Raw genomic sequence first — 18,872 nt, forward strand, 5'->3', positions numbered from 1 at the left:
CTGGGAGGACACGGGTGTTCAGGAGGCTCAGGTCCACCTCCCTCCTGACCCAGCTGGGAGGACTCGGGTGTTCAGGAGCACTCACATCGACCTGCCTCCTGGCCCAGCTGGGAGGACTCGGGTGTTCAGGAGGCTCAGGTCCACCTCCCTCCTGGCCCAGCAGGGAGGACTCCTGTGCCCTGGGGCACTCACATCTACCTGCCTCCTGGCCCATCAGGGAGGACTCCCGTGCCCTGGAGCGCTCACATCTACCTGCCTCCTGGCCCAGCAGGGAGGACTCCCATGCCCTGGAGCGCTCACATCTACCTGCCTCCTGGCCCAGCAGGGAGGACTCCCATGCCCTGGAGCATTCATTTCTACCTGCCTTCTTCCTCTTGCTCCTGCCACTGGGATTTCATCTCAGTTCAGACATAAAGGGCTGGCAAGAAAAGTCTCCAGATATGATCTGGAAATTACTTAATTGGGTTTCAATTAGAGCAAAACAGAGTAAAATTCATGGTTTAATTTCTCAAACAATGCTTTTGAAAGGGAGGAGTGGTACCAAGGCTACTAATTCAGTTTTCAGGAAACAGCTGAGCTGTGTTTCATTGACCAATTTTATATGAAGTTAGACATAAAACTAATCTTTCATGTATTTTGAGACAGTAAGGGTTTAGCCACCTGCCAGGGATTCAAGTCCCAGAGACACTGACCTGAGGGCCTGATGTGTGCCTGGCTCTGGGCCTGGTGTTGGGCGGGCAGCACCTTAACTGTGCTAAGGGCCGCTGAGGCTGACACTGGTACCACTAGTCACAGCAACGAGACGAGCCCCAGGCTGTGGAGAGCTGGCCCGTGGTCCCAGGATGAACGGGGAGCCATAGGGTCCATCTGCCTCTGGGACTGGACAGCGTTTCCACCCTGGCTGCCCAGACACTCAGTGAGGGAAAGTCTCTTTGTTACTTAGTTTAAACCAGTATTGTTTTTTTGAGCATTTTTTCATTTACTTTCATTCGACAAGGGTGTATTGAGCATCTTGTATGCTCCAGGCACTGTCCTGGGCACTGGGAAACAGCAGCAAGTGAAACAGAAGTCCCCACCCTCCCAGCAAGAATTGACAGGAAACAGAACACATGCGTAGACGTGTGGGCTGTGGGGTACCCGCACTCTGGACGACAGGGAACTGCCTGGAGGGCGGCAGGCTCTGGGGAAGAAAGGGGGCCGGTCTGCTGGGCAGAGCAGACAGAGGTTGTCTGCAACAGGAAGGCCACAGTGTCAGGCGGCTGGCAAGAGCGGGAGGGATTAGAAGGGGACCCGACAGAGCAGGAAGCCCAGGCTGTGCGAGCCACCTGTCACCTGTCGCTGTCGAGCCTCGAGTGTTGCGTTCCCTGGTGGCCATGAAGCCATCGCAGGGCTCTGAGAAGAGTGATGTGAAGGGGCTGGGCTTGGGCTGCTGGGAGAGAATTAATGGACAGGAAGGAGGGAGGCTGTTGGGGGCTTTGCAGCCATTCAGGTGAGAGTGCAGGTGACACAGACCTTGGTGGTGGCACAGCAGGTGTGAGAAGCGATGGAAGATGACCACTGTCAGATTCAGGATGCATCCTGAAGGCAGGTGGTGGAAAAGACTTTAGGCTGACTCCAAGATGGGCTGGAGGGAAGGGGGCCCTCGCTGGAGCCAAGTCCTTGCGGCGGCGGGGAGGTCGGCGGCAGCCAGCTGGTGCACGGGAGCATGTGGGCACTTCCTCCGGCCAGCGCAGCACAGCTGGGGAGTCGTGAGCAGGGCTGCGAAGGGTCTCTTATGGAGCTTTCTTTTCTCAGACGGTCAGCCCAACAGGCAGCGAAGGTGGGAGGCGGGTGTGCGGGGAGCAGAGCTTTGAAGCCCTGGAAAGCAGGGGCTTCCTCAGCAGCATCGAGGGCCCACGTGGACCTGAAGGAAGGGGAGTGACTGCGGTTGTGTGCTGAGCTCCTCCACACCCAGACGGCACAGGCTCGGAGGCCGCAGGGAGCTGCATTTCCCCAGCTGTGGTTTGGCCCAGCAGCTAGAGAGGCAGGGGAGCCGGGCTGCATGCAGAGAGGCCGCTAGAGGACAGACCGCGGGATGGAAGCTGGTTCCAGTGGACGAGGAAAGGGGCACAGGGCGCGGCAGGTTCAACAGGGTGGGCAGAGCATGGCCCACAGTTCCGGGCACCTCCAGACCAGAGTGAGAAGGACTAGAGGACGCCCAGAGAGGAAGCTGCTTGGAGTGGAGTCGACAGAGCGCTTGCTCGCCAAGAGTCTGGGGTGTGAGCCGGGAGGGAGCAGCTGGGGGCCCCTGTGGGCATGGAGGGCGAGATTGGAGAAGGGAAGCCACAGTACCAACCAGCCAGGCAGCGGCCTCTGCCTGGGCGTGGGCATTCCTAGCAGCTGTGCCTGGGTAACTTGCGTGGGCTGGCAGTGGCTGGAGACGGGTTACTGTGATGTTCTTTTCATGCGTTTCCATGTATGAAGCCACAGGCGCTACAGGCTTGTGGCTCCCTCTGCTTAGAGCTGACTGTCCTACCCCCGGGACACTGGCAGGGCTGCAAGAGCGCACATGTAGGCACTGGAAACAGAGCCTGCCCCAGGAGTCCACAGTTCAACGTGAGGCCTAAAGCAAGCACAGAAGTGGCTGCAGTGGAGAGCAGAATGCATGCTTGTTCTGGTGGCTGGGGGAGGGAAGAAACATGAAGCTGGATGCAGTGGGTGTGATAAACGGCTGGAAACCAGGGCTCGGGGCTTTCCAGACGACATCGTGGTGGTGGAGGCGCTGGGAAAGGAGGCATCTGAGTGAGGGCTGCTGTGGGACGTGCTGGCTTTGAAGCTGGGCCCGGGTGCATGTCAGCTGCCACTGCAGGCTCATCCCTCCCAGCCTCCACTTCTCATTTATGAAATGTACACAAGAGTAACTTCTACCTTGTAGGATTGCTGGGAGGATTAAATGAAATAATACAAGTAAAATGTTTAGTAGCAAATAATTCTCAATAATTACTAAGAGGAGAAGCGAATCGTTCTTAAGAAACTATGGGTTATAACGGCATCACACAGCAAATGCCCGTGGCTGGACTTGAGCCCCGCGTTTGGACCAGCTCTCTCTTCTGCTCTGCGCTGCCTGGTCAGGCCACCTGCCTTAGTCCCTTCAGGCTGCGATGACAGAATCCCTTAGACTGAGTAATGCATAGACAGCCGAAAAGTATCTCAGTCAGGAGGCTGGAAGTCCTAGATCAAGATGCCTGCAGATTTGGTATTGGCGAGGGCTGCTCTCTGCTTCGAAGATGGAGCATTGGCTGGACATGGTGGCTCATACCTATCATCCTAACACTCTGGGAGGCTGAAGTGGGAGGAGCCAAGGAGCTCGAGACAAGCCTGGGTAACAACGTGAGACACTGTCTGTATTTCAAAAATATAATAATAAAGATAGGGCCTTGTCACTGCACCCCCACGGGGCAGAGGACAAACCAGCCCCCTGGGGCCTCTTTTCTGATGGCACGAATCCCATTCTTGAGGGCAGAGCCTTCATGGCCTCATCGGCTCCGCAAGGTCCCACCTGTCGACACTATTGCACTGGGGATGAAGTTTCAGCTTACAGATTTCTGGGAGACACACACCTTCAGACCCTCCCAGCCCTCAGTGGGAGTGGCGTATGCTGGCAGCAGGCTCAACCGTGGGCCATGGAATCCCTGAGATGCAGAGATGGTATTTACATTACATCTGATTTTCAGATCTGTTTTATTTATTTATTTATCTTGTTTTTTCTTTGAGACGGAGTCTCAAGAAACAGATCTAGCCCAGGCTGGAGTGCAGTGGCGCCATCTCAGCTTACTGTAGCATCCGCTCCTGGGTTCAAGCGATTCTCCTGCCTCAGCCTCCCAAGCAGCTTGGACTACAGGCACGCGCCACCACACCCGGCTAATTGTTGTATTTTTAGTAGAGACAGGGTTTCACCATGTTGGCCAGGCCAGTCGCCATCTCCTGACCTCAGGTGATCCACCCGCCTCAGCCTCCCAAAGTGCTGGGATTACAGGCGTGAGACACTGCAACTGGCCTTCAGATGTGTTTTAAATTAATAAAGCTTGCAAAGAATAAATGCACTGAGCAACTCTTACTGAGCATCTGCTCTGGCTTGGTGCTGGGGTCCCACAGTGGGCAGGAGTCACACAGCCCCCAGCTTCAGGAAGCTTTGAGTCTAGCAGGACAGCCTGGCAATAATGGCGCGTCCAAATGACTCATTCTCAGCAGTTGTGAGACTTGTCATCAAGGAGAGGGGGAGGATGGCCTTAGGCTGTAGAAAAAAAAGTTGGGGAGCCTAATCTAGCGCAGGGAGGGGGGCCAGGAAGCTGAAACCTGAAGAACTGAGCAGGACTCAGCCAGGCAAAGAGCTTCGTAGACACAACGTGGGACAGGCACAGCCCAGCAAGGAGCTGAGAGCGAGGTGGGAGACGGAGGCGCAGACTGGGATGCTTTCTGGTCTTTGGGACTTTGGCTTGGCCAGGGGTCAGCATACTTTTCTGTACGGCCAGACGGCAAATGGTGTTTAGACTTTGCAGGTCTCTCTTACAGCTATTCAGCTCAGCCGCTGCAGTGCCAAAGGGCGGTGCGACAAAGCCTTGTTGATGAAGCCAGGCAGCTGGTGCATGTGGCGGGTGGGCTGTGGTCCCCAGCCCTGCCCTAGGTTACATGCCAGGCTCCAGGCCTTCCATGTTTTCCTTTTGGGCACAGCCCGGCTTTTTCCGATTGGTCATAATTGTGGAGGAAGGCTTATTTGACTTTGTGATGATTGTAAATATGTATGTAAGGAATACTTTCTAAAGAGGTGCTTTCTGGTAATTTTAAGAATATACTGGAATACCAAAATATTAAGACTATATTTTTAGAACTAGGTTTGCTAAGTGTTTGCCTCATCTGAGGTCCTTAGTGGCATTTCTGAAACTTGCAATAGTTTCTGTTTCCTTTTTAAAAATCCCCAAATGCTTATGATTAATGTTTTTAACCGAAGGAATAACACAGCCACCCCCTTATTTATTGGTAGCTCAAAGGCAAAACCGTAGCCCTACTCCTTTGCAAAGCAAAAAATAGTTCGATGAGTGAAGCCTGGTTGATGCTTTGAAATTACTGGTTTAGATGTGCCTGCTCTCTGCCCTCCCGAGTCCTTTGCTTACTATTATGGAGGGGAGTTTGGGGTTTCATTTTTATCCCGGAGGCTTAAGTGGATTCCATCTCTGCCTCTTGCAGTTACTCACCAAGAATCCAAGCAAGCGTCTGGGCTGCAGGGGCGAGGGAGCAGCAGGGGTGAAGCAGCACCCCGTGTTCAAAGATATCAACTTCAGCAGGCTGGAGGCAAACATGCTGGAACCCCCTTTCTGTCCTGATGTAAGTGCATTGCCGGGACGAACGGGCCCCAGGAACGGTGATCTGTACAGCACGGTTTTTCTCTTTCTTTCTTTCTTGTTTTATTTGAGACAGAGTCTCGCTCTGCCACCCAGGCTGGAGTACAGTGGCGTGATCTCGGCTTACTGCAACCTCTGCCTCTGGGTTCAAGTAGTTCTCCTGTCTCAGCCTCCTGAGTAGCTGGGACTACAAGCGCATGCCGCCACGCCTGGCTAATTTTTTGTATCTTAGTAGAGACAGGGTTTCACAGGCTGGTCTCGAACTCCTGAGTTCAGGCAATCGGCCCGCCTTGGCCTCCCAGAGTACCGGAATTATAGGCATGACCACCGTACCCGGCCTCTCTTTCTTTTTTTTAAATAGAGTTGGGGGTCTCACTGTGTTGCTCAGGCTGGTCTTGAACTCCTGGCCTCAAGTGGTCCTCTGCCTTGGCCTCCCATGCTGCTGAGATGATGCGCGTGAGCCACCGCACCCGGCCGTAGTGGCTTTTTGTTTGCTTTACGACAGATTAAATCACCAGCTACATCAGCATGTGGCTTGTGCTCATGGTGCCTGTCCTACTGGGCTCTTCCCTCCCCCACCACCCCAGTGTCCTGTGGCCACTCACTGGGCCCTGGCTCCTGGCCTGGTGTCACTGTCCGCCTCACTGCTGCTGGAGCCCCCCAAGTGGCTGCGACCACACGCCACCCAGCTAATTTTTAATTTTTTTCTAGAGATGGGGGTCTCCCTATGTTGTCCAGGCTGCTTTTGAACTCCTGGCCGCAAGAGATCCTCCTGCCTTGACTTCCCAAAATGCTGGGATTCCAGGCATGAACCACGGTGCCTGACCACTAGTGTCCCCTTTCTGGTCTCAGGGCTGGCTTTCCCTCTCGTTCCTGTGATTCCCACAGCCGTGAGGGCCTGCTTCCTTCGTCTGCTTCTCATAAGGTCCTGGGACTGTGGCCTGGCCCCATACTGAGGACCCTGAAGTGGTCGCTGTGCCTCCTCGTAAGCGTGCTGCTGGCACACCTTTCTGTGGACTGTCCCCTAGGGGCGGGGCCTGCCGGTTCACTTCCACTTCCTCACCTTGTGGGGGTGAATGAACGAAGAGCAGTGCTGACCGTGGCCTTCAGCACATCACTGCTTTGCTGTAACTCACCGTAGTGCACAAGTCCTGGGCGGAAAGTGTCCTCAGAACTGCGGGCGCCCCGGCGTGAGCAGATGAGGGTCCCACAGCTGCCGAGTTCCTCCTTTTTGTTCCTTTGCCCTGAAAGTGCAAGCGACTGTACTGAAGGCAGGCAGGGGCCCGGCCTTGGTGCGCCCTCCTGCCTGCCTGACCCCTTGCCCCTGAAGACAGCAGTGCCAGGATAGGAGCTGCAAGCTGGGGTCCTGTCCCAGAGGAAGGGCCTGCCAAGCCAGGGAGCTGAGCAGAGGGCCGAGGCCCCTTGCAGCCTTGGAGGCCACTCAGTGAACCCGGAGGAGGACGGGAAGTGGGAAATGCCACTGTTCCTCAGGCTTTCTGCAGGCGCTTTGCCAGGAGCACACAGAGTGTGGGAGGCAGGGGCGAGAATTGTCACTAAGGGATCCCGCCACGGTGGCCTCCATCACTGTCCACACCTCCGGTTCTGCGCTGCATCTTCCAATACGTGTTCTCCATCCTGTCCTGCATCCCTGGGCTTTGTTTGCAATCCATTTTCCACTGCGGAAAACAGAAGGGCGTGGCACTCAGGACGAGGGTGTGTCTGTGTGTGTGTGTGAGAAAGAGAAGGGGGCGGGTGGAGAGCCAGAGCCACGCGGGGACCTGGCACAGGCAGTGCCACAGGACTGCTGACACTAAAAGCTTGGGAACCACCTCTTCAGAGGACACACACTCCCATTTAGAAAATGCCTCAAGTGGTGGGGGGGCGCTGGCAAAGACATGGAGAGAGGAGGAGTGGCGGCATTTCCGCCCAGTTTGGTGGGCGTTTCATTCTTTGTAACTGAGGGCTGAGGATCGCTGTAGTAAGTCGGAGTCGGAGGCTGACGCTTCCTCTGCTTCCTCTGTTCCTGCTGCACAGCCACGTGCCGTTTACTGCAAGGACGTCCTGGAGATCGAGCAGTTCTCTACGGTGAAAGGGGTCTGCCTGGACGCCACAGACGACGAGTTCTACGCTCAGTTTGCCACAGGGTGTGTCTCCATCCCCTGGCAGAATGAGGTACTGCCCTCCTAGAACCGCAGGCTCCCGCTGGCTCCAGCAATGACCAAGGAAAAGTGTGTGTGTGTGTGTGTGTGTGTGTGTGTGTGCGTGCGTGTGTGTGTGTGTGCGTGTGCGTGTGTGTGTGTGCACGTGCGCATGCATGTGAATTTGGGAAGTAAAATTGTATAAGACAGCCCAGTGTGGTGGCTCACGCCTATAATCCCAGCATTTTGGGAGGCCAAGGTGGGCAGATCACAAGGTCAGGAGTCTGAGACCGGCCTGGCCAACATAGTGAAACCCGTCTCTACTGAAAATACGCAAATTAGCTGGGCGTGGTGGTGCATGCCTGTAGTCCCAGCTACTCAGGAGGCTGAGGCAGGAGAATCTCTTGAACCAGGGAGGCAGAGGTTGCAGTGAGCTGAGACCGTGCCACTGCACTCCAGCTTGGGCAACAGAGCGAGACTTCGTCTCAAGAAAAAAACAGTTGTGTGAGACTTTTGACCATGGGACTAGACCATGGGCAAGCCAGGGACTGTGTCAGCAGCTGTCCAGAAGCATAGCCACTGCCCCTGGTCCCAGGGACAAGAAGTGCACAGGAGGCAGCTATTTGGGGTCTGACCGGGGCTTGTCTGCCCCCCTCAGCCCTGCTCCCTAAGCAGGGCCGGTTGCCAGCCAGGGTTTCCATGGTAGTTACCTGCTTTGGGGGTACACTCAGAGACAAGGGGAGAGGAGACAATGTTACTATTCCAAGAAGAGGTAAGGAAGCAGGGTACGAGGAACCCAGGAGAGGGGTCCCCGCATGGGGCTGGGCAGCAGCTGCTGGCGCCAGGGACACCAGATGACCTGTAAGCCTCTCTGCGGCTCCCCTGTCCTGTTCTGTGCTTGCAGATGATCGAATCTGGGTGTTTCAGAGACATCAACAAAAGTGAAAGTGAGGAAGCTTTGTCATTAGATCTAAAAGAGGACACACATACCCCGGTTTCCAGACCAAAGAGAGGCTTCTTCTGTAGACTCTTCAGAAGAGGGGTAAAGATGCTTAAAAACTAATATATATGTGTGTGTGTGAAAAGAAGAAACGATTTGCTACCAACGTAAAAACATGGTACTTTTCTGTTTGCAACGGCTCCTACAAGCAGTTTTACACAGTTCGAGAGCCACACGGTGCTAGGTGGAGGCCAGCCAAGCAAATGAGAACGTCCGCAGGATGTGGGCTCTTGCTGGCTTGAAGACTGTTCTGATCCAAAACAGGACTGCCTTCCAGCAGTCACAAACAGGTTCCCGTGTTGATGACAAAACGCTTTACGCAGAGCTCCGAAATCAGCATCTTGTGGAACCTTCCTCACACGGCAGCCATGCGTGCCTCTCTCCTTGCTCTGCCTCCCAGCCTCTTGCCTCCTTTGCCCACTGATGGGGAAAGCAGATTCCCTTTGAAAATGGAATCCTGGCCGGGCGCGGTGTCTCAGGCCTGTAATCCCGGCACTTTGGGAGGCTGAGGCAGGTGGATCACCTGAGGTCAGGAGTTTGAGACTAGCCTGGTCAACATGGTGAAACCCCGTCTCAACTAAAAATACAAAATTATCCGGGTGTGGTGGTGCATGTCTGTGGTCCCAGCTACTTGGGAGGCAGGAGAATTATTTGAACCTGGGAGGCGGAGGTTGCAGTGAGCCAAGATTGTGCCACTGCACTCCAGCCTGGGCAACAGAGCAAGACTGTGTCTCAAAAAAAGAAGAAGAAAGAAATGGAATCCTTTGGAGAGACTTTCTGAAGTAGCATTAAATGCAGACACGCCTTTTTCCCATGCGAAGTCTCTCCTCAGATTCGTGGGCCATCCCAATTTGCACCCTGTGTGTTCTCAGGGGTTTATTCAGAGCTTGGCCACTACCATTCTAATCCAGCTTTCTTTAGATATGAAAAATAGGCCAGGCATGGTGGCTCACACCTGTAATCCCAGCACTTTGGGAGGCTGAGGCAGGAGAATCACTTGAATTTGGGAGGCGGAGGTTACAGTGAGCCAAGATTGCTGTACTCCACTCTGGGCAGCATGAGTGAAACTCCTTCTCAAAAAAAAAAAAAAAAAAAAAAAAAAAAAGGTCGGGCGTGGTGGCTCACGCCTGTAATCCCAGCACTTTGGGAGGCCAAGGCGGGTAGATCATGAGGTCAGTAGATCAAGACCATCCCGGCCAACCTGGTGAAACACTGTCTCTACTAAATATAAAAAATTAGCAAGGCATGGGGGTGTGTGCCTGTAATCCCAGCTACGTGGGAGCCTGAGGCAGGGGAATCACGTGAACCTGGAAGGCAGAGATTGCGGTGAGCCGAGACTGCACCACCACACCCCAGCCTGGGCGATAGTGAGACTACATCTCGAAGAAAAGAAGAAAGAAAGAAAAGTAAGTCTTGGATGGCAAATATTTCCAAGTGGCATTTCCCATGGCTCCCTTTCCTCTGAGAACTAAGGGTTAGGTGTGAACTCCCTGACTCTGGGTGCGTAGCCAGCCACGCAAGGAAATGCATCTCCCTGGGCACCTGCCCCAGTGTCCACACTTGGAGATGGAACCCAGGTTCTCATGTTTTGGGAAAAAGCTGCTCTTGAGAGAATCTGATGGCACAGAGCGAAGCCGATTCTCCCCGTGCTGCTTTTCAGTGGGGCAGCCAGAGAGCCTGTGACGTTCATGCCTCAGGCCTGGCAAATACAGAGCTTCCCTGAGGCATTTTCCACACATGTGAACTAAACACCTGCCACATCATGAAGTAAATAAGGAGAACATTTTTCAGGTTTTTGCCTGCCTTAAAATTAGCACCCCCCTGGCTGGGTGCGGTGGTTCACGCCTGTAATTTCAGCACTTTGCGAGGCCAAGCTGGGAGGATCACTTGAGATCAGGAGTTCGAGACCAGCCTGGCCAAACCCCATCTCTTCCACAAAATACAATTAGCTGAGCATGGTGGCATGTGCCTGTGGTCTTAGCTACTTGGGAGGCTGGGGCAGGAGAATCGCTTGAACCTGGGAGGCGGAGGTTGCAGTTTGCCGAGATCACGCCATTGCACTCCAGCCTGGGCAACGGAGTGAAACACTGTCTCAAAAGAAAACCAAAAAAGGGCCAGGCGCGGTGGCTCATGCCTGTAATCCTAGCACTTTGGGAGGCTGAGGTGGGTGGATCACCTGAGGTCAGGAGTTCAAGACCAGCCTGGCCTTCATGGTGAAACCCCATCTTTAAAAAAAAAAAAAAAAAAAAAAACTGGCACCCCCAGCAAAAGTTTTTAAATGGTTGTCTGCACTTAAGGCAAGTGAAGCCATCGCGTCCGCCATGTGCCTGAGGCCGCCGCTGTGTGTTGTAGGGCTGCCTGACCGTGGTCTCCAGTGAGAAGGAAGTGGCACCCAAGCGACACTGACCATCCCTGTGCAGACCACAGAGCAGACCCTGGCACCTGGAAGGAGCACGTGTTAGCATCTTGTCCCAACTGGAATTGTAATAAACACATCTAAATCAAACGTGCCTTAGGAGTGTACAGACCTTTCTACACTAATACCTGAGTTGTCTTTGCACTAAAGCTGGATTGAAGAAAAAGCCCCAGGAGTACCCCTGAGGCCCCAGACACGCCCAGGTGTGGGCCCCTTGCACTGGGGCGTCAGCTTTCCCTGTGCCCAGGGAGAGGCCAGAGGGGGCTTAGGAATGGATGACGAGTCTGCTGGCCCTCCGGTGCCCCAGGCCTCCCCAGATGTGGTCTCAACACTCGGCCAGTGATGCAGGAAGAGAGGGGGCGGCTGGGCCTCCCTTTCCCCAGGGCCTGGGTGCCAGACAGCCCGAGCCCACTGGCATTTTGGCATCTCCTGATGGCTGTCCTGTTGCCTTGCGTCCCTCACCAAGATTCCTACCTGCCTGAGGTTTGTGTGTTTGTGGCCAGTTTCTCTTTTCTCCAGGCATATCTATCTGCCCTTGAAAGGGGCGGCTCCCATGAGCTGCAGTCAAGGCTGGCGGCCAGGGCTCCAGCTTGCGCCTGGGATGTGGTGACGGCCTCCGGCGTGAGAGTCTGTGTCAGGCCCCACAGAAGCTGGTGCCCTCTCAGGGAGGAGGGCCGGCGAGAGGCTGGTGCTGTGGCAGGGTGGGGGATCCCACCCTCCTGGGCTGTAGTGGCACTTAGGACTTTGGGATCCTCCCATGGAGGTTAATGGTGCCGAAAATGCACGAAGCTGAGAACTCCCAGCAGTGCGTGGTGGCTCTCCCTTCAGCTGGAGTGCTGACCTGGGGGAAATGTGGCTTTGTGTGCTTGGCGAACCCCCACGCTGGGGCGTAGCGGAAGGGTGTGGACCAGCACTGAAGCCCAGCGGGGGCACCCGTGTGTGTTCGCGGGGAGGGTGTAAAGATTTTCCAGGGGGTGACACTGGAGCTGGGTGGGGGGTGAGCAGGAGGGACAGGGAAGGCTGAGGCCCCAGGGCTGTCTCTGCTGAGGGCCCTCGCTGAGCTGGTGATAGTGACGGCCTTGAAGCTGTGCCCAGATCCTTGGTGAAGGTGTGGAATTTGGGCCTTCTCCTCTGAACTGTGCATAGGGGATGGGCCGGCCCTGCTCCGTCTGGGGCTTCCGCAGAGCAGGGCAGCATTTGACAAGGTGAGGGCTGGTCAGAGACCCCAGCCGGGAGCCTTCGCCTTTGCCCTGTCCTTTCTCCACCTCTGTCATGGCTGCCTGGAGCCTGCAGGTGGGATCTTCGTGCTGCCTATTGTGTGAAATGCCAGGGGATAGGCCTCGGTGACTTTCAACCAGTGACACATCGGACAGCTGTGTGGAGGGGAGGCAACCGCAGTGCCTAAGGGACAGAGCGCCTGGGCTGTTTTCACAGGAGCAGCAGGGGCGGCCACATTTCCAGGCAGACATTCCACTTGCATCGGGGTGTCAGAGAAAAATCAGCCTCCACACATGCCCACTGCCAGCCCCAGCAGGGGCACTGAAGACTGCACCGGGAGGAAGACACCAGCAGGGATGTCACCATGAGGTTGGGAGCCTTCTTTGTACCGGGGGAAGGGGACGGGGACGTTTTCTTGGGAACTTGGGGCCTTTATTCTTTGGGGGAATGGAAATAGCTTTGCCTTTCTTCTGATTGAAGCAAAACTCATTAAGGAGTAAGGCTTTTTGGAGCCGGCCACCGGTGACTCTGGGCCCCTCTCCACCATGCGTCAGTGTCCTCAGCTACAGAATGAAGGTGGCAGGCATTCATGCCCCATGGGGATGCTGGGAGTAGGTTTTAGGGTCTAAAGCAAGCAGCGGAGTGCTGAGCACATGGTCACCATTCAGGAAGTACGTTAATAATCGTGGAAAAATGACACATGCTCACTGTAGAAAATACAGGAAAACATGAAGAAAAGAAAAATCACCGTTATTCCACCCCCGCCCCGATTTCCACTCTGAGTCCTTCCAGGAGTTCTTCCATCAGTGTAGACAAAGCCCATGGCAGAATCCCAGTGTAGATGACTCTGCTGGGGGCTGAGGACCTGACTTCCTTGCCAGCCACAAGGCCGCTGTAAGGCCTGCCTCACAGGGGGGTCGAGGGTTGGGGACACAGCCTGTCAGAGGCATTTGAACCAGAGCAACTCCATCTTGAACAGGATCTGGGTAACATGAGGCTGAGACCTGCTGGGCTGCATTCCCAGGAGGTTGGGCATGGTTAGTCACAGCAGGATGAAATAGGAGGTTGGCACAAGATACAGGTCCCAAAGACCTTGCTGACAAAACAGGCTGCTTTAAAGAAGCCAGGCCCAGGCGCAGTGGCTCACGCCTATAATCCCAGCGCTTTGGGAGGCCAAGGCAGATGGATCACCTGATGCCAGGAGTTCGAGACCAGCCTGGCCAAAATAGTGAACCCCATCTCAACTAAAAATGCAAAAATTAGCCTGGTGTGGTAAAGCATGCCTGTAGTCCCAGCCATTCAGGAGGCTGAGGCAGGAGAATCGCTTGAGCCCAGGAGGTGGAGGCTGCAGTGAGCTGAGACCTGGGCAACAGAGCAAGACACCATCTCAAAAACAAACAGTGGAAATAAAGAAGCCTGGAAACCCATCAAAACCAAGATGGTGATGGGAGTGACCCCTGGTCGTCCTCACAGCTCATTACATGCTAATTATAATGTGTTAACATGCTAAAACACACTCCCACCAGCGCCAGGACAGCTTACAGATGCCGTGGCAATGGAAGTTACCCTAAATGTTCTAAAAAGGGGAGGAACCCTCAGTTCTGGGAATTGCCCATCCCTTTCCCGAAAGCTTATGAATAATCCACCCGTTTAGCGTTTAATCAAGAAATAACCATAAAAACGGGCAGCCAGCAGCCCTTGGGACCGCTCTGCCTATGGAGTGGCCATTCTTTATTCCTTTACTTTCCTAATAAACTTGCTTTCCCTTTATGGAGTTGCCTCGAATTCCTTCTTGAGCGAGATCCAAGTACCCTCTTTTGGGGTCTGGATTGGGACTCCTTTCCCATAGCACCACCTCCATCTTGCCTGCACGCTCCACGTGACTGAGGAGGAAACCAGACCGGACAGGTGAGCCTGGCCAGGGCCGCAGGGGCTAAGGCCGAAGGGTGTCGTTCGTAGCCTGGGCTCAGAGCTATGGAACTAATAAAGTCCTTTTTTGTTTCTTTGTTTGCTTAAGCTAGTCTGAGTTAAATTTCTCCTTGCCCAAGTGAAATCTTTGACTGAGATTTAGAAATAACAAACCCAGGCCAGGATTTGTACACAGACCGTTTGGTAACTTGTTCAATTAACGTGTTGAACATAGCTTTTTTCTCTTTCTGTTTATAAGCAAGCATATGTGTATTAAAGAGAATTTTGAAATTAAGAACATTAGTGCTTGCTATGGCAGCATACATACTAAAACCAGAATGATACAGAGATTAGCGTAGCCCCTACGCAAGGGTGATGCACACATTTCCGTATCAAAATGTATTTTAAAAAAGGAGGCCAGGCGCGGGGCTCACGCCTGTAATCCCAGCACTTTGGGAGGCAGAAGCGGATCATGAGGTCAGGAGTTCGAGACCAGCCTAGCCGACACAGTGAAACCCCATCCCTACTAAAAGTACAAAAATCAGTCAGGCGTGGTGGCGGGCACCTGTAGTCCCAGCTACTTGGGAGACGGAGGCAGGAGAATCACTTGAACCCGGGAGGTGGAGGTTGCGGTGAGCTGAGATGGCGCCATTGCACTCTGGCCTGGGCAACAGGAGTGAAACTCGGTCTCAACAAATAATAATAATTAATAAAAAAGAAAAATTCATCTTTAATACCAGCTGTTGTCCAAAGGCAATCCCTATCAACACTTTGTTTGATATTTATATAACTAATATAGTAATTTATTTCTTTCCATGTCATTTGGCTGCTTAATCTTTAAAATTTTTTTTGAGAGTCTTGCTCTGTTGCCCAAGCTGGAATACAGTGGCACGATCTTGGCTCACTGCAACCTCTGCCTTCTGCATTCATTTGATTCTCATGCCTCAGCTTCCCAAGTGGCTGGGACTACAGGCGCCACCACATCCAGCTAATTGTTTTTAAGTAGCTGGTTGACCAGGCTGGTCTCAAACTCCTGGCCTTAAGTGATCTGCCCACCTCAACCTCCCAAAGGATTATAGGTATGAGCCACTGCACTTGACCTGCTTAATTCTTTATTACTTACTTCAGTCATCATGATATTGTGAAATTATATTTGATTTTTGTTCAGTCTCCTGACATATTTCCCCAAATCCTTGGAATCTTCAAAGTGATGAATGTCTTTTTTGTATGTTAATGAGGCGTCTGGGGGCTCTTAGACAGCTTCAGGGTAGGAAGGGGGCTGGTCACCAGAAAGCAGAAGGCAGGGTTAGAAGGTTGGTATTCAGCCCTGCCCTTGACCTCTGGGAAGGGACAGGGGCTGATGGTAAAGCTGATCCCCAATGGCTAATGATTAAACCATGCCTATATGATGAAGCCTCCACAGAAACCCAGGGGACAGGTTCTGGTAACACGGAGGTTCCTAGAGGGTACCTTCACTGTGGGGACAGAAGCTCTTGTGCTTGGGACCCTTCCAGAATGTTCCCCATGCATCTCCTCATCTGGCTGTTCTTCTGTGTCCTTTAAAATATGCCTTGTAATAAACCAGTAAATGTGTTTCTCTGCGTTCTGTAAGCTGATCTAGCAAATTAATTCAACCCGCGGAGGGGCTGTGGGAGCCCCAGTTTAGCAGGTCAGTCAGAATCACAGGCAAAATAACCAGGGCACACAGTCGGCATCGGAAGTGCGGGTCAGGTTTGGGGGCTGAGTCCTCCGTCTGTGTGCTCAGATGCCGCCGTCAGCCTCGAAGGAGAGGACGCCAGCTGGTGTCCGCTGCAGAACTGATTGCTTGCTTGTTGGTGGGGAGAAGTATTCTGTGTTGACTCTTGAGAGAAGAGGAAAAGGACGCTGTGCTTTCCCCTGTATCCTCGGGGTGGTAAATATACGTCTGCAATGAGCTATGGGAGGAGTTCTGAATGTCTGTGAAAGGGGCAACATGCAGGTGTGCAATTGAGCTTCGTGCCTCTTCGGGGGTCGCGTGTTCAAAAAATATTGGGGTTAGCGTGGTCTGAGGGTGGAGTTTTCCTCCCTCTGACGTCAAATGGTGAAATAGAGGGCACAAAAAACCTCACTGCACCTCCTCTGTAGACGGCCACAGCCACTCCGGGGTCCGCTCTCTGACCGGGAAGGGAAGCATTGCCCCGCCGGGCCTCAGACACTGGCTAACGGCGAGAGAAGAATGAGTTGTCCGCTTCTTGTTTTCCAGAGCTGGCTTCTGTGTGTTCTTTAGGAAAGCATTCCAGTGAAAAGTTACTGAGGACGGGGCGTACTGAGGCGGGTCTGACCTTCTGTCCCATCATGGCCAGGAACTCAGGTTTTAGGGCTTCTCTGGGGTCCCCTAGACCATGAAGGGGTCTGTTCAGTTGGCAGGGGTTTTAGGGTTTTATTATGTATCTAAAGGTAAAAGTAAACATCGTGTTGAGGGAATAAAACTTTTTGGGTCAATGGGGAACCTTTTGGAAACCCCAGCATGGGAGAAGGTCGACATAGGCACTTCACCCATATCGGGGGGCTGTGCTCAAAGTGTCAGTGGCTGTTCAGCCACATTCCAATGCTGCTTGCAAGATCAATAGAAACCAGGAAACGACCAGAAACGGAAAATTACAAGCCCTCTCCCCACACAGGACTAGGGGGCAAACACTCAGCAGCTCAGCATTTCTTGGGGATATAAGCCCAGGCAGCCCTGGCCAGCAAGGCAACCCTCTCGGGCCCCTTCCGCCCTGCCAAGCTTTGACCCCGCTTGCTCCGTAAACTGCACTACTGCTCACTCTCCCGGTCCGCACATGCTTGTTTGGAGCCGGAACACTCACCATGGGGGTAAGGCTCTCTGCTCGATTCTTCGAGCAAGTAAAGCCAAGAACCTGAGCCCGGAGCCCAAGCTGGGCACGGAAAAGTCCCTCCTTAGGGCCATCCGTGAAGCCTACAACAGCAAATCCTGTTACAACGTTATAAAAAGTATTTTTATCAAATAAAGCACAATAGACGCTTAAAACAGTGTCTGAACATTTTCAAGAATACACATTTTATACCTCTGTTAAAAGAAAAACTTCAGCCAAATTAAATTTAAAGGAGTTCAATTGAGTAATGAACGATTCATGAGTTGGGCAGACCCCCGAATCACAGCGGATTCAGAGAGACTCCAGGGATGCCTTGTGGTCAGAACAAATTTATAGACAAAAAAAAGGGAAGGGACGTACAGAAACCGGAGGCGAGGTATGGAAACAGGTTGGTCGCAGCTTGGTGTTTGTCTTATTTGGACACCGTCTGAGCACTCGGCAGTGTATGAGGGAAGCGTGGCTCTGGGATTGGCCACGACTCTGCCACCATTGCAGGTGCACACTCCTCAGTTAGGGCTTCAGTCTTGTCCACCCACTAAGTTAGGTTGCAGCTTGTCCACAAGGACTCGAACACCGCAGTGCAGAGTCCTTCTCAGGCCATATTTAGTTTGCTTTAACAGTTCCCTTCTTTTGGTCATTTTCTCAATTTTGAGAGATTGACCAAAACTTTAGTCATCGGTGTCACTATTGTTAGGGACAAGCTGCACAGGCTAACTCCTTCCCCCGCTCTGATTGCTCTGCAGCTGCATTCCTGAACCCCTACCTAGACGCCACAGCAAGGCTGCCCCACGTGCTTCAATTAAGCAAAGCCTCATTACAGCCATCTGGGCAGCTGGAGGGAGGACAGGGAGAACATACTGGTTATCCATACTTGTAAATTCCTGTTTGACACAGATCTGTAAAACACTCCTGGTTTCTCTCTTTTTTAAAAAGACTGCCACCATGGAAGTCACAGGATGATGTATTGTAGGTCTGTTACAAGTTAACAAACTATCTGTGTGCCTGTTACCAGTGGATAGATGATGCTCCTCTCACCCGATATAAACCCCTCATTTGGTAAGCTCAGGGCTGCCTCCTCTGTTGTGGGCAGCCCAGCAGGTTAATAAAACTTTCTTGCCTGCTTTGGGTCTATTCTCCTTTCTCTGGGCCACCCTTACGACTGTCACCGTCGTAAACGTGCTTATTTGGTCTTGAAACCCACTGAGAACAGTAGAGCAGTGAGTTTGGCAAAGGTAGGAACAAGGACTGAGTAGAGGGTCCCTCCTTACGCTGAACATCGTGTTTACAGGAGAAAAGCAAAACCTAGTTTGTTCTGGCCTAGGATCTACGTGTGTCCTTAAAGTCAGTTCGCTTGTGTCACGTTTAGCATGAGCGAGTCCATTTTTGTTTAGCTTAGTCGTTGGGACTAGTGCATGAGCTCAATGCAAAACAATGGCCTCCCATAATTCTGTTTGAATACACCCCCCTTTTTGTCCAGGTTCTCATTTAGGTGAGAGTGTGACCAAAACTTAGGGCATTCGCGCCACTCTCAGTTACCATCATTTTGGTTGTTTTTTTTGTTTTGTTTTGTTTTGTTTTTGAGGCAGAGTCTTGTTTTGTTGTCACCAGGCACCAGGCTGGAGTGCAGTGGCACAATCTCAGCTCACTGCAACCTCCGCCTCCCGGGTTCAAGCAATTCTCCTGCCTCAGCCTCCAGAGTAGCAGGGACTACAGGTGCATGCCACCGTGCCCAGCTAATTTTTTATTTTTTTAGTAGAGACAGGGTTTCACCATGTTGGCCAGGCTAGTCTAGACCTATTGACCTTGTGATCCGCCCGCCTCTGCCTCCCAAAGTGCTGGGATTACAGGCGTGAGCCACTGCGCCCGGCCCATTTTGGGTTTTTGGTCTCGGCATGCCATTCATAAGTTACAGTGTCCTCATGGTCGCACAGCTTGTGTCAT

General features: G+C 53.0%; 1 protein-coding gene and 1 non-coding gene across 18 annotated transcripts in view; both read left to right on the top strand.

The window, feature by feature from the left end:
- GRK4 (G protein-coupled receptor kinase 4) overlaps positions 1–11,039 on the top strand; it is a 64,442-nt gene extending 53,403 nt beyond the window's left edge. For 6 of the 17 annotated variants that reach the window (XM_032254013.1, XM_032253998.1, XM_032253999.1 and 3 more), the window contains 4 exons: positions 5,224–5,361; positions 7,413–7,550; positions 8,421–8,558; positions 10,869–11,039. In XM_032254013.1, coding sequence (XP_032109904.1) covers positions 5,224–5,361; positions 7,413–7,550; positions 8,421–8,558; positions 10,869–10,922 — 468 coding nt within the window. In that variant the 3' untranslated portion in view covers positions 10,923–11,039. The remainder of the gene's footprint in view (positions 1–5,223; positions 5,362–7,412; positions 7,551–8,420; positions 8,559–10,868) is intronic. The other 11 variants (XM_032253994.1, XM_032253996.1, XM_032253995.1 and 8 more) reach the window with 6 other exon arrangements.
- Positions 11,040–14,361: 3,322 nt separating this feature from the next.
- On the top strand, positions 14,362–14,465 carry LOC116534091. Its single transcript, XR_004261584.1, has one exon. It is a non-coding gene; the product is annotated as a U6 spliceosomal RNA (small nuclear RNA).
- The last annotated feature ends 4,407 nt before the right edge of the window (positions 14,466–18,872 follow it).

This window comes from Sapajus apella, unplaced genomic scaffold (genome assembly GCF_009761245.1).
Source record: "Sapajus apella isolate SASKATOON/1434 unplaced genomic scaffold, GSC_monkey_1.0 scaffold85, whole genome shotgun sequence".
NCBI lineage: Eukaryota > Metazoa > Chordata > Mammalia > Primates > Cebidae > Sapajus > Sapajus apella.